Consider the following 12,961-nt stretch of genomic DNA (forward strand, 5'->3'; position numbering starts at 1 on the left):
AAAAGCAGAAACTAGGGCGGCTGTACCCATCAAGCCTGCAAAGAGGTTTTGCCCAAGGAATTTTCAATAGCCACCCCGTTGACACTTTGAGCTGGAAATTCTTTTTTGTTTTGTAGGATTTTAGCAGCAACCCTTTTTACTAAAGGGTACTAGTAGTGGTACATCCTTCCCCACCTCCAGTCGTGACAATCAGAGTGTCTCCAAACCTTGTCACATGTTTCTTGGGGGACATATTCCTCCCAACAAAGAACCACTGAGTAGAGGGAAGGCTGACATGCGTCGGGTCCAGAAAGTGTGGCAACTACGCGCCTAGGATGGATCTCTCTTCTGAGCACAATGAAAAATCAAGTCATTGAGCCTTCAGCAGGCGGGGCTCATGCAGATGTGCCCCTGGTCTGGCTGGGAGGCGGGCGGTTCTATGCAGACGAGGGGGCGGTGCCTGCATGTTGATAAGCTGGGCTGGCTGCCGACGCGGCTGGGAGCCCCAGTAGGTCCCGCTGCGGTTCCGGCTAAAGTGGCATCCCTCTCCCGCCACCCTTTGTCCCTGGGTCCCTACCTTCTGAGGATCGCCCTTGATCTTACCCTCATCCATTTCCTACTCCCTGAACAGCTCCCCCCCGTATCTGAATATCTCCACTCCTGGAGCCCCCAGCGTTTCTCCCTTCCCGCAGCAAACCCCACGACCTCCAGCAGCCCGCCCCCGCGGGCCCGATCTGCCAGGCGGCTCCCGCCGCAGCCTCCTCAGCCTTCCCGCTCTCCCAGGGATCGCCCTATTACAACCCCAGGTGTCCGCGCTGGGGTGTCCCTGCTTCTTCCTCCTGTCCCCTCAGAGCCCCCTCCCTCGCCCTGGCCAGCCGGCATGCAGGTGTCTATCGCGTGTACCGAACAGAACCTTCGCAGCCGAAGCAGTGAGGACCGTCTGTGTGGACCCCGGCCGGGTCCCGGGGGCGGTAATGGAGGGCCAGTCGGTGGGGGGCATGGGAATCCTCCGGGGGGTGGCGGGTCCGGCCTTAAGGCCCGAGCCGCTCTGGTTCCCCGACCTCCAGCGCCCGCTGGGGCCCTGCGCGAAAGCACCGGCCGAAGCACTGGCATGAAATACAGGTATGGGGTGGCCGGGCAGCCTGCCCATTTGCTCCCGGTTCGGGACCCCTGAGGCGTCCTTGGGATGGCCGCCAAAACCCTTTCAAACTTTGGTAAAAATGTTCCTTCCGGTCCCCGGCACTCTCTTACTTGGTCCTTCTCTTGTTCTCCATCAATACTCCTAACAGGATCAAGTTTAGCAAGGTTGAGTCCTGTCAAACCCAGGGGATGCTCCTGAGTTTCCCTCCTTACCCCTAGGAAGGTTGTGGATGCACGGACCTCCAGGCTGCGCCCCCCTCCAATAGTGTCCTTGGGTTGGTGTCCTGGGGAGAGGAGGGAGGGAAACGATTTCTCACTCTGGCCTGCTCTGAGTGTCTGACCCAGATATTGCCCCCACCAGCCCCGAGAGCTGGGTTTTTGACCTCTCAGGGGTCAGGAAGGGGAGGGGACTGGGGCCTGTGGGAAGTAAGGACTATTATCTTACGTCCTCAGGATAAAGGACTGGTCTGGATGGAGGGCGGGCTTAAATTTGACATTATCTTAGAGAACTGAGAGACGGGCTCCTGATTGGTAGTGAGTAGAGGTCACTAATCTAACCTGGCTTTGTCACCTGAGTAATCTCATACCCTCCATGTGTCTGTCCCAATTGGGAAATTGAGCTGACTACCTGGATGGGACCCCTTGGGAGGAGAAGTGGGCTCACTGGTTAGGAGATAGTCTCCACAAGACAATGGGAGCTGAGAGATGGAGAGGGGAAGAGGCTTTCATGTCACATTCCCCGCCAGGTCTCCTGTTATGTCTTTGTGGGTATAGCCAGAGACCCTGGACTGAGTACCTGAACTTGACTTGGTTTACCTCTGCCATCCTGGAGTCAACCTAAGCATGCCATTCTCTGAAGGGTCTGTACTCACCACAACTATCCACATTCCCTGAAACCCCCTACTCCACACATCCCACAGATGATTCAAATACAGGCAAGAACTCACCCAGAAGAAAGACAAACCAGACAGCACATCTTCAATGTGATAAGAGGGAATAGAGGCATCCAGCCATTTATTTGTTCACTTGTTCTTTTAATAATATTCTTAGGGAATCTGCTATGGTAAGTACTGCCCAATCCCACAGGCTTACTGGGTCTAGTTTCTTTGGACTGAGACACCTTGAGGGCTTCTCAGTCTGGAAGGAAAGGAGCTGGGGGCTGATGACCTAGGTTCATAATGGAAGAGCCAGCCTTTCCTTCTGCTTCTGTATCCTACAGGAATCTAGGAAAGTCTGGTCTTCGAGTGTCCTGTCTTGGCCTGGGTGAGTCAGAACAGGAATTAAGGGAAGGGGGCATTCTTTCATGGCCCACTTCCCACAGTTCTCATGTATCTGGCTTCTCTCCTGCAGGTACCTGGGTCACATTTGGTTCTCAGATCTCAGATGAGGTATAAGTGATGGAACCTAGAAGCAGGGTGGGGTGGTGGTAAGGAAATCAGAAAAAGGGACCTGGAAAGGGGTTTGAACAGCAAGCATGGGGAAGGAGGGATCTGAGGCTGGAGACTGCAGAAAAGGGAAAGAATATTGAAATAAGGGATGAGGTGCCATGGGTTGGAGTACAGCAAGGGAGGTTACTGAGGGGCAATGGGTGATCTTCAACTTTTTCCTCTCACCTTCCTAGACAGCAGAAGATGTGCTGACAATTGCCTATGAGCATGGTATAAACCTGTTTGACACCGCTGAAGTGTATGCATCAGGAAAGTAAGGACTGGGGAGAAAGAACTAAGTTACACTTGGAAGGCTGAGGGAACATCAGGGTTTCTTATTTCCCACTAAAGAACTCTGGGATTTCTGGGAAAACTAAGGTCCAGCCTTTCAGGACATGGGCCCCCAAAGCATTATAGGAGTTATAGTCCCAGCATCCATCCCTCTCTAGCTTACAGGCCAGTAGGCATACTGTGTAAGTCACATTAAATAAAACTAACAAATAAAATTTTTATCTTGAAGGAAAAAAAAAAAAAACCTAACAGCTGGGTGCAGTGGCACAACCCTGTAATCCCAGCAATTCAGGAGGCTGAGGCAAGAGGATCCCAAGTTTGAGGCCAGCCTCAGCAACTTAGCAAGACCCTGTCTCAAAATAAAAAAATGAATGAGAATGTAGCTCAGTGGTAAAGTGTCCCTGGGTTTTACCAGTAACAAACAAAGAAATAAACAAAACCCCAACAAACATATCTTGAGTATCATTATGTACAACTACATATGAACTACAAAGTTGTATTTTCATCAGGCCAAATAATATACCTGTGGCTTCTCACTAGGAATAGCCAAAACCTAGAATGCCTATTCTGCCTCTTCTCCATCTTGCAGACACTTCTGCTCATCTTTAAGACTTAGCCTAAATGTCAGTTTCTCTAAGAAGCTTTTATCCAACTCCCCAAAATTGGTCACCATCCCCTATAAGCTTACTGCCTTCTGACACAATTAATTACTGGTTTAACTAGCTATATTTGCTGCTTATATCCGAGGCTTTTCCCCCCATGGAACTTGTCTTGCTCTTCCCCAAATCCCTCCACAGAGCCTAGCACAGAGCAGGCATTATTCTGTATAAAATCAACATGCTCTCAAAAAGTGCATAGTGTAATCCCAGCAGTTTGAAGGCCATGGCAGGAGGATTGAAAGTTCAAAGCTAGCCTCAGCAACTTAGTGAGGCCCTAAGCAACTCAGTGAGACCCTGTCTCTAAATAAAATACACACACAAAAAAAGGGCTGGGGATGTTGCTCAGTGGTTATGGGCCCTTGGATTCAATTCCCATTAAAAAAAAAAAAAAAAGTACACAGTGGGCCAGATATATAGCTCAGTGGTAAAGTATTTGCTAGCACACATGAAGCTCTGGGTTCCATCCCCAAGGCCAGCCTCAGCAACTTAGCAAGACCCTGTCTCAAAAAAAAAAAAAAAAAAAAAGAATGAGAATGTAACTCAGTGGTAAAGTGTCCCTGGGTTTTACCAGTAACAAACAACATTGACAAAATGTGTATGGTCTAAGTGGTTACAACAAAAAACACAGGAAATCAAACAATAGTAAAACATTTCAGTAAGAGTTCACCATATTGCACTGTTCATAACCTGTCGGCCTGGTTGTAGCTGGCAGATTCCATTCCAGTGCCACAGCATCTCCAGCAATACATAACTGACCAGTGGCTTTCAGTTTCAGGTCTTGGAGTCAGTGTTTTATGAGGCTCTGTGGGTTAAAAAAAAAAAAAAAAAAAGAAAAGAAAAGAAAGAAAGAAAAAGAGTTCACCATAACAATTTAAGACTTGGGCTGGGGTTGTGACTCAGTGGTAGAGCGCTCGCCTCGCATGTGCAAGGCCCTGTGTTTGATCCTTAGCACCACATAAAAATAAATAAATAAAATAAAGGTATTATGTACAACTACAACTAAAACATAATTTTTTTTAAAAAAAGCAACTTAAGAGTTGTCACAAGTTAGCTCATAATTATATGCTAAAGAATTGTGTAACCAATTCAAATGAAGATTACAAGAAGGACTGATCCATAGACTGTGGCCATCAGAGCACATTCTATGAATGAGGCAGAATCTGAACTGAGCTTAGAATGAATGAGGCAGAATCTGAACTGAGCTTAGAATGGTGGGAAGTTCTGAGAAGGGGGAAGGCAACCCAGATGGTTGAAACCAGACAAGGCAGTGTTCTCCCTAATTCTACCAGTCTGTTCCTGTTCCCTCATCCTATTCTATCCCCTTAGCAACCCACAATAGGGCTTGATACCATAGTTGATACACAAGAGGTATTTGTTGAATTAATAAATGAATATTGTATGACTATACCCCTAGCTCCAGAAGCCACTCTTATTTAGTCCAAAATGAAGTTGAGAATCCAAATGGGCTTCTGTTTTTTGCTTTACAAAAGAGCAAAAGGTGGGGAGGAGGGGAAAGAATTGATCCACCTTGGAGAGATCAGTGTCTTTGCATTGTTTTTCTTCCAGGGCTGAAAGAACCCTAGGTAACATCCTCAAGCGCAAAGGATGGAGGTGAGACCATGTTTTGGAGGGTTTCTGGGACATGATCATCCAAACATCCTTTACTTTTTGCTTCTCCCATTTCTCTTTTGCCAGGAGATCAAGCTATGTCATCACCACCAAGATTTTTTGGGGAGGACAGTAAGTGACTATTCCACTGTGACTGGGGAGAAATGTATGGGGGGTGGTGAGGACTGCTGTCCCATACTTGCTATTGTAGGTCCCTGTCCTGCCTCTGAGGACTCATGCAATCCTCATGGCTCCAGGCCAACCCTGGTCCCCTATCTTTGTCACACCTCTTCTTTGACTTACCTTTCTCCTATAGGGCAGAAACTGAACGAGGCTTAAGTCGCAAACACATCATTGAAGGTGAGAGTTCGAGACTGGGGAAACTCAAGTGGATGGGCATAGAAATCAGAGGAGTTGGGAACACTTTCGAAAGCTTTGAATTGGAGGCTTTAGGTGGCCATGGCAGTGGGGTAGTCAGAATTCATAGGAAACAGAAACTGAGGAACTTACCGTTTTCTCCTCATCCCCACCTAAGGCTTGCGAGGATCCCTGGAACGCCTCCAGCTGGAATATGTGGATATCGTCTTCGCCAATCGCTCAGACCCTAACAGTCCTATGGAGGGTAAAAGTAGCACTCCCAAACCTGGTAGCCCTTCAAAACTGGGCACTTCCTTAAACCCTCAAGAAGCTAGCCCCAGCTCAGGAGGCCTTCCACACTCTACAGCAGAAGCTTAGACTCCAGGACTTGGACAGGAGGGAGGTGGAGAATAGATATACCTTTTTGGCTGCATGGAGATACCTGGGAGGGTCTTGGTGGGGCAGGCAGAGATCTGCAGATCTGGTAGATTCTAGGGGTCTAGCAGTGAAGCTCTTCCTTTCCTGTGTGCCTAGAGATTGTGCGAGCTATGACCTACGTCATCAACCAAGGGCTGGCCCTATATTGGGGGACATCCCGATGGGGGGCTGCAGAAATCATGGTGAGTCTGTGACCCCACCTCCCCCCATCCCAAAACTGGTTCCCACTTTTCACATGGCTACTCCAGACTCCACTGCACTGGAGGAGGAAGTGAGGAAGAAAATGGAAAGAGTGTTCTGACTCCCATGTCCTCTCCACCTCACCCAGGAAGCCTACTCCATGGCCAGACAGTTTAATCTGATTCCTCCGGTGTGTGAACAAGTGGAGCACCACCTATTTCAGAGGGAGAAAGCGGAGATGCAGCTGCCTGAGCTCTATCACAAGATTGGTGTGCAGCCCCACATCCCTGCCTTTCACTCAGCCTCACTTGTGGCCTAGGTCCCTTTCCCATACCCAATCCTCTTGCTCTTAGGTGTTGGTTCAGTCACTTGGTCTCCTCTGGCCTGTGGTCTCATTACTAGCAAGTATGATGGGCGACTCCCAGATTCCTGCAGGGCCAGCATCAAGGTGAGATCTGAGATGGTGGAACTGGGGCCATCTGGCATGCTATGTGTGGTGGTAAAGTCTTTTGCTGATACTCCTGTCTTCCAGGGCTACCAGTGGCTCAAGGACAAAGTACAGAGTGAGGATGGCAAGAAACAACAAGCCAAAGCCATGGACCTTCTGCCCTTTGCTCACCAGCTGGGCTGCACTGTGGCCCAGCTTGCTATTGGTGAGACACTGCCAGTCCTGGACCCCTGTCTTCTCTTGAAACCTCACAAACCTACCCTAAGACTGGTTTGTCCCTAGGAATTATCCTCTTCTTCAGAAATACCACTGAAACCTGTGTGCTCACTCATCCCCATCAGTTCTTTTGTTTTTGTTTTTTCCTCCTCTGGCTCCAGCCTGGTGTCTCCGCAGTGAGGGTGTCAGCTCGGTTTTGCTGGGGGTGTCCAGTGAAGAGCAGCTGATGGAACACCTGGGCTCACTACAGGTGAGTTTGGAGACTAAGTGGCAAGGTTCATCTCTGTCCCCTTCCCCAGGAGTCAAAGCTACACTGTCCAACCCAGAATAGTCCAATGAGGTTAGCCACTACAAAGTCCTCACTTTGCAGGTGAGAGGTCCAAGATGACAAAGTGCGGCAGGGTCACAGCTGTGACTTGCTTTTTGCTAATAGTCCCTACTCTGGTGCTTCCTTGGGTCTCTGAACCTCTTGACTTTCCTCAATACCCGAGATGTACGGCCTCGTCCACCACCCCATTCTCCTCCAGGTGCTGAGCCAGCTTACACCGCAGATGGTGATGGAGATAGACGGGCTCCTGGGGAACAAATCACATTCCAAGAAATAGTCCCTGGGGAGCGCAGAGACTCAACCTGTTCCGCTGCACCCGCCCAAGAATCGCATCTCCGCAGCCGCCCCTTCACCCCTCCCCCGTATCCCTCCACCGAGCGGCCAGAACCAGGGTAGCCCCGCCCACTACAAATTCTGGCTTGAGTAGCGATGCGCATGAACAAAGCCATATCCTTCCGCAGTGGGGCTTGAGAGAAAAAGTAATCCGCCCACCCCGTGCTGCGTCCTTTTTAGGCCTTCTTCCTAATCCTGGGCATGAGCTATGGGCGTACACTCTCTGCCGTTTGGTCTGGCTCCTTTCTCTCTTCTCCCTTGTGCCGGGGGCCCAGAAAAAACACGGCAGATGCAAGAACATGCAGAGTACCTCAAAAGTGACCCTTGAAATGTCATCAAGGGGTAAGGACCTAATAAGTGAGTTATAATGTTATCTGGGACATAGGAAATGTGGTTTTACGATATTCCACACGAAGGCAGCCAGGCTGGTCCTGGCTGGAAGAAAATGAAAATCTCTGGGAAACCAGAACTCTACCTCCCAGCTCGGAGGTGCAAGACTTCAATCTAGAACTACTGTAATACCTTGTTCTTGCAGCGAGGGGCCAGAGTGGGGAAAACAGTGACAGCACCGGCAAAAGCAGAGGGAAATTTGATTGCAGATGTACAGTGTGATCTGGCCAAAATTGCCCAGGTGGCTCTTGGAAAACAAAGCTGAGTGGTGCTTTTGCATTAATGATAGTCTTTGGGCAGAGAAATGGGGCTGACAAAGACCTGGGAACAAATTTTTGAGCCTTGAGCTGGACTTCCTATCTGCCATTAGAGGACTGCAGTCTTCCTCCTGCAATAACCCTAAAGCAATAATGATAGCCCGTCTTCTGTAAGATTTCCCAGGGAACTGTAAATAAAATTTCAGCTTGATCCTCACAGCGTCTGAAATTGCAGGGGATGGAGGGTAAGGTTTTAGCCTCACATTACATGGTCCTCTTGCCCCGTCATTAGAAAACTCTCAGCACCAGTTTTCTCTTCATTCAGCTCAATGACGCAGGCACGGGGCTCCTGGTCACTGCTAATGAAGGACTTAGGCTCTAGGTACCCCAGGCATGGGTCTTTTCCCTTCCTTTTTTAGCGCCTAGTGATCTGGCTTCCTAGTTTTGTTGCTCCTCTGGTTGGTCATTCATCCAGAATGAAAGTCAGCTGCCTGACACTCTTGATCTTTTTGTGTTTTTAAAGTTTTATTAGTTATACTTCTTACTTGACTTGTACTTCTTTCTCTCTCACCCCGTACCCACACATCTAAAGAACTATAAGAGTAGTTTTCTCATTGCTAAGTAAAAGACTGTTCTGAAGTAGAGGCTTCAAGATTTAGAAGAAGAGCCCTACAGCGGTGGCGCACATCTGTAATCCCAGCAGCTCAGGAGGCTAAGACAGAAGGATCTTGAGTTCAAAGCCAGCCTTAGCAATGAGGAGGAGCTAAGCAACCCAGTGAGACCCTATCTTTAATAAAATACAAAATTGGGCTGGGGATGTGGCAACCCTAAATTCAATCCCTGGTACCCCCCACCCCTCAAAAAAAAAAAAAAAGATTTAGTAGAAGAGAGGTCAAGTGCAGAGAGAGGGAAAGAAGTGTGTGTGTGGGGTGTATTTGTGTGTCTTTGTACTGTGTATTGATCTCAGGAGTGCTTTACCAGTGAATTACATCTCCAGTCATTTTTATTTTTTGAGACAGGGTCTTTCTAAATTGCTAAGGTTGACCTTGAACTTGAGATCTTTCTGCCTCAGTCTCCTGAGCTGCTGGGATTATGGAAGAGTTATCATTTTAAAAGGAAAGAAAGAAAGAAAACCAGTGATGTGAGGGTAAAAGAAAAGCAGAATCAAATGGTGTGATGTCAGATACTGCTCCTATTTTCTTCCCCAAAGGACTCTGATTTCCTGGAGACAGAAAGTGGGTGGAAAGTTACAACCCTCAAAGATCACAAGGCAGAGGAGGATGAGATCTGCCTTCCTTAAATACAACCTCACCATCTCCCTTCTATCCTCCTTCATCCTGCCTTGATCCTGAAGCTGGGAGCACAGAGTAAAACCTATTTCCAAAAGAGAGAACCCAGGAGCATGCCATTTACTGGATTAGCAACCAACAAGATCAACTAATTAATACTTACATCCACCCCTATCATCTCCCACTCATTTTGGAAGACTGTGGAGGAAACAAAGAAGTAAAATGTATGACTAAACTATGATTAGTTCTTCTGTAACAAACACACAAGAATTTATCAATTCAAAATAGTATTCTCCTTAAATAGTTCTCTTGGAGAGTTATGCATTTCTTGTAATGTTGCCTACCCCATTGCTGAATACATTTTAAAACTCCTCTTAGAATTGCCTTCAGAGGCAGTTTAGAAGTCCCTTGGGGGGGGGACACCCAAAATAAAAAACCTTCCTTTACTGTCATACCTCCTATGTATATAAACATTAGCTATATTTCTCATCCACCTTATTCATGAATTTAACAAGTATTTGTTTATTGAGTTCTGCTATAGTATGGCACAGGGATATAGTGGTGAACAAAACCAGACTCAGAACAATCGTTGTGCAGTTTACTGATGGGAGAGAGAAACAATCAAATGACCACCAACCAAATACAAACTTCAGTTGTCCAAAGTCCAGAGGGGGAAAAGAGGGGAGGGATGAGGGGAATAGCATACACAAAGGCCTTTTGAAGAAGGGAACTTGCAAGCTGTGTTAGCTTTTCGTTGCTTTGACAAAATGCCTGATTAAACAACTTAAAGGGAGGAAAAATATTTTGGCTCACGGTTTCAGACTTTTCAGTTCATGGTCACTTGGCCCCTTGCTTTTGGACCTATGGTGAGGCAAAATATCATGATAGAAGCATACTGGAGAGGAAACTCTCATCTCATGGTGGTCAGGAAGCAGAGGAAAAGGAAGGGTCCAGGTCCCAATATCCCCTTCAATGCCCCAGTGACCCTAACTTCCTGTTATAAGGCCCCACCTCTAAAGGTTGTACCCTGATAGCACCTCCAGCTGAGGACCAAGCCCTTCAACACATGAGCCTTTCTTTGGGTGACATTTAAGATTGAAACCATAACACAAGTCAAAGGTTTCCAGAGCCAAGGAGAAAAATGTGAGGCATGGGTGGAGTCGGAACACACAGCATTACAGAGCGCTTTAGAATATCTTTATCCTAAGGACAGCAGGAAAACCTTTATATCAGTTAGCTTTTGACACACAACAAATCACTCCAAAATTTAGTGGCTTAAAAAGTTATTTTTTTCCATGATTCTGTGGGTTACCTGGGAGTTCCTTTCTGTTTTCACCTGAGTTTGTTCATGAGGCTGTGTTCAACTGGCTGGTTAACAGCAGAATTCCAAGATGGACTCATTAGCTCGTCTCATAGTTAGCACTGACTCTTGGTTGGGGCACCTCTGTTCTCCTCCACGTGGCCTCATCCACCAGTGGTCTAGCCTTACTTCCTTGCATGGTCTCAGTGCAGCCTCCAAGGAGACAAAGACATAAGCTGCAAGACCTCTGAAAGACTAGACCCAGAATATACATATCACTTCTGCCACATCCTATTAGTTAAGGCTGATCACAAAGCCAGCCCAGATTCAAGGTATAAGGAAATAGACCCCAATTTTTGATAGAGAAGCAGCAAAGCTGTGTTGCAAAGGAAATGGGGGACATTAAACTATCACATTAAAAGATTTTAAACAGGAATGGAAGGACTATGTGATAGGACCTGATTGAGTCTGACATTTGTAAATATCTAAAAGCCTACAGAGGCTGGAGTGCTTATGGATAGACTGATTAGGTGGTTTTTGCTAAGGTCTAAGCAAGAGATGATGGTATGGGATGGGAATGGGAAAGACGGTAGAATGAATCAGACATAATTTTCCTATGTTCATAGATGAACAGTGTAACTCTATACCACGTACAACCACAAAAATGGGAAATTATACTCCATGTATATATAATATGTTAAATTACATGGTGGGCAGGAGGTGGCAATTAATAAGTAAATGGATTAGAGAGATGAATTTAAGCAGCAAAATGACCCAAGCTTGGAAATGGGTCAATAAAAGAAGGTAAGGGAAAAGGAGGTGTCAAGGGTTACACCTTGGTTTTTTGTGTTGGGTCAAGGAAGGGTTGGGAAACACTAGAAGTACTAGATTGATTAGGGAGATAATTACTTTGTTTTTTGTTTGTTGTTTGATTTTTGGTATGGTGATTGAACCCAGAGGCACTCTACCACTGAGCTAAATCCTCAGTCCTTTTAATTTTTTATTTTTGGTACCGGGGATTGAGCCACATCACCAGCCCTATTTTGTATTTATTTAGAGTGCCTCGCTTTTGCTGAGGCTGGCTTTGAACTTGCAATTCTCCTGCTTCAGCTTCCCCAGCCACTGGGATTATAGGCGTGCACCACCGTGCCCTCTAAGTCCTTTTAATTTTGAGACAGGGTCTTATTAAGTTGATGAAACTGACCTTAGACTTGTGACCTCTCATCCCAGTCTCCCAGGTCTCTAGGTTTACAGGCCACCACACCTAGCTATCAGTCTGAATTAAAGATAAACAAGAAAGGCTGTGGAGCTAGCAATGGGATACATAAATCTGGAGCTTGGTCTGTTGGCTGTCAAAAAAATGGGGAACATTTATATAATAAAATCTACCTAAAGATCTGGGGGGAGGGAGGAGTGGAGGTTCACCAGATTGGACAGGGGAAATGGGGGGAAGGGAGAGGGGATGAGAATGGGAAAGACAGTAGAATGAGACATAATTTTCCCATGTTCATAGATCAATACATGAACAGTGTAACTCCACACCATGTACAACCACAAGAATGGGAAGTTATACTCCATTTATGTATGAAATGTTAAAATACATTCTGTCATGTATAACTAAAAGAACAAATAAAAAAATACAAGAAACTAAAATGAAAAAAAGGCTAAGATTTATCACCAGTTGAAGATATTTAAAAACGTGAGGCACACCTTTTCAAAGGGTAGTTCCAAAACGTTTTGAATTACGATAGCATAAGTAGATGGAATAAGTAGACAGGTTCCAAGTGACCATGAAGACAAAAAACTCCAAAGTTCTGAAATGTTTGCTCAAAAATAATGGTATACCTCCTCACAAGACTGTCTTCTAGGTTTAAACAACTTAATGAAAAAATAAAACCAGCTCTACATTGTAATAAGCCAATAAATACCCTGGGTGGAAAGAAGCCTATCTTGTATTAACCAAATATAAGATGCATGTTGAAAATATCTGGTATTGAGAAGTGAATATAGGTAGGGAGCACACGATGACAATAATAATAGCTAATGTCAGTAGCATAGCCTGTAATCCCAGCAACTTGGGAGGTTGAAGCAGGAAGATCACAAGTTCAAGGCCAGCCTCAGCAACTTAGTGAGGACCTAATCAACTGAGCAAGACCCTATCTCAAAATAAAAATATAAAAAGGGCTGGGGATGGGGCTCTGTGATAAAGTGTCCCTGGATTCAATCCTCAAGGCAAAAAATAAATAAATAGCTAATACTTGGTATTTACTATGCAATAAGCACCATTTTAAGCCCCTATTTACACAAACTTTTCAGTCCTC

At 46.2% G+C, this 12,961-nt stretch overlaps 1 protein-coding gene and 1 non-coding gene across 2 annotated transcripts; both read left to right on the top strand.

Annotated features, from left to right (window-relative positions):
• The first annotated feature begins 67 nt into the window (after nucleotides 1–67).
• On the top strand, nucleotides 68–8,268 carry Kcnab3 (potassium voltage-gated channel subfamily A regulatory beta subunit 3). The gene is made up of 14 exons (XM_027946936.2): nucleotides 68–1,101; nucleotides 2,339–2,382; nucleotides 2,470–2,507; nucleotides 2,741–2,820; nucleotides 5,063–5,107; nucleotides 5,192–5,236; nucleotides 5,421–5,464; nucleotides 5,640–5,726; nucleotides 5,996–6,081; nucleotides 6,228–6,348; nucleotides 6,433–6,527; nucleotides 6,612–6,732; nucleotides 6,905–6,993; nucleotides 7,271–8,268. Exons 1-14 carry the CDS (start codon nucleotides 377–379, stop codon nucleotides 7,346–7,348), a joined length of 1,698 nt encoding a protein of 565 aa, XP_027802737.2. The 5' UTR covers nucleotides 68–376; the 3' UTR covers nucleotides 7,349–8,268.
• LOC114101814 (small nucleolar RNA SNORA54) lies at nucleotides 4,168–4,286 on the top strand. Its single transcript, XR_003584404.1, has one exon. It is a non-coding gene; the product is annotated as a small nucleolar RNA SNORA54 (small nucleolar RNA).
• Nucleotides 8,269–12,961: the final 4,693 nt, after the last annotated feature.

The sequence above is a fragment of the Marmota flaviventris genome, chromosome 17 (assembly GCF_047511675.1).
Source record: "Marmota flaviventris isolate mMarFla1 chromosome 17, mMarFla1.hap1, whole genome shotgun sequence".
NCBI lineage: Eukaryota > Metazoa > Chordata > Mammalia > Rodentia > Sciuridae > Marmota > Marmota flaviventris.

Bases quoted from the DNA above. Each gene is read 5' to 3' on its own strand.
- Kcnab3 (XM_027946936.2), top strand. From the start codon at position 377: ATGCAGATGTGCCCCTGGTCTGGCTGGGAGGCGGGCGGTTCTATGCAG. The intron at 2,508-2,740 runs GTATAAGTGATG...TCACCTTCCTAG, and splicing joins GTTCTCAGATCTCAGATGAG to ACAGCAGAAGATGTGCTGAC. The intron at 5,727-5,995 runs GTAAAAGTAGCA...CTGTGTGCCTAG, and splicing joins CCCTAACAGTCCTATGGAGG to AGATTGTGCGAGCTATGACC.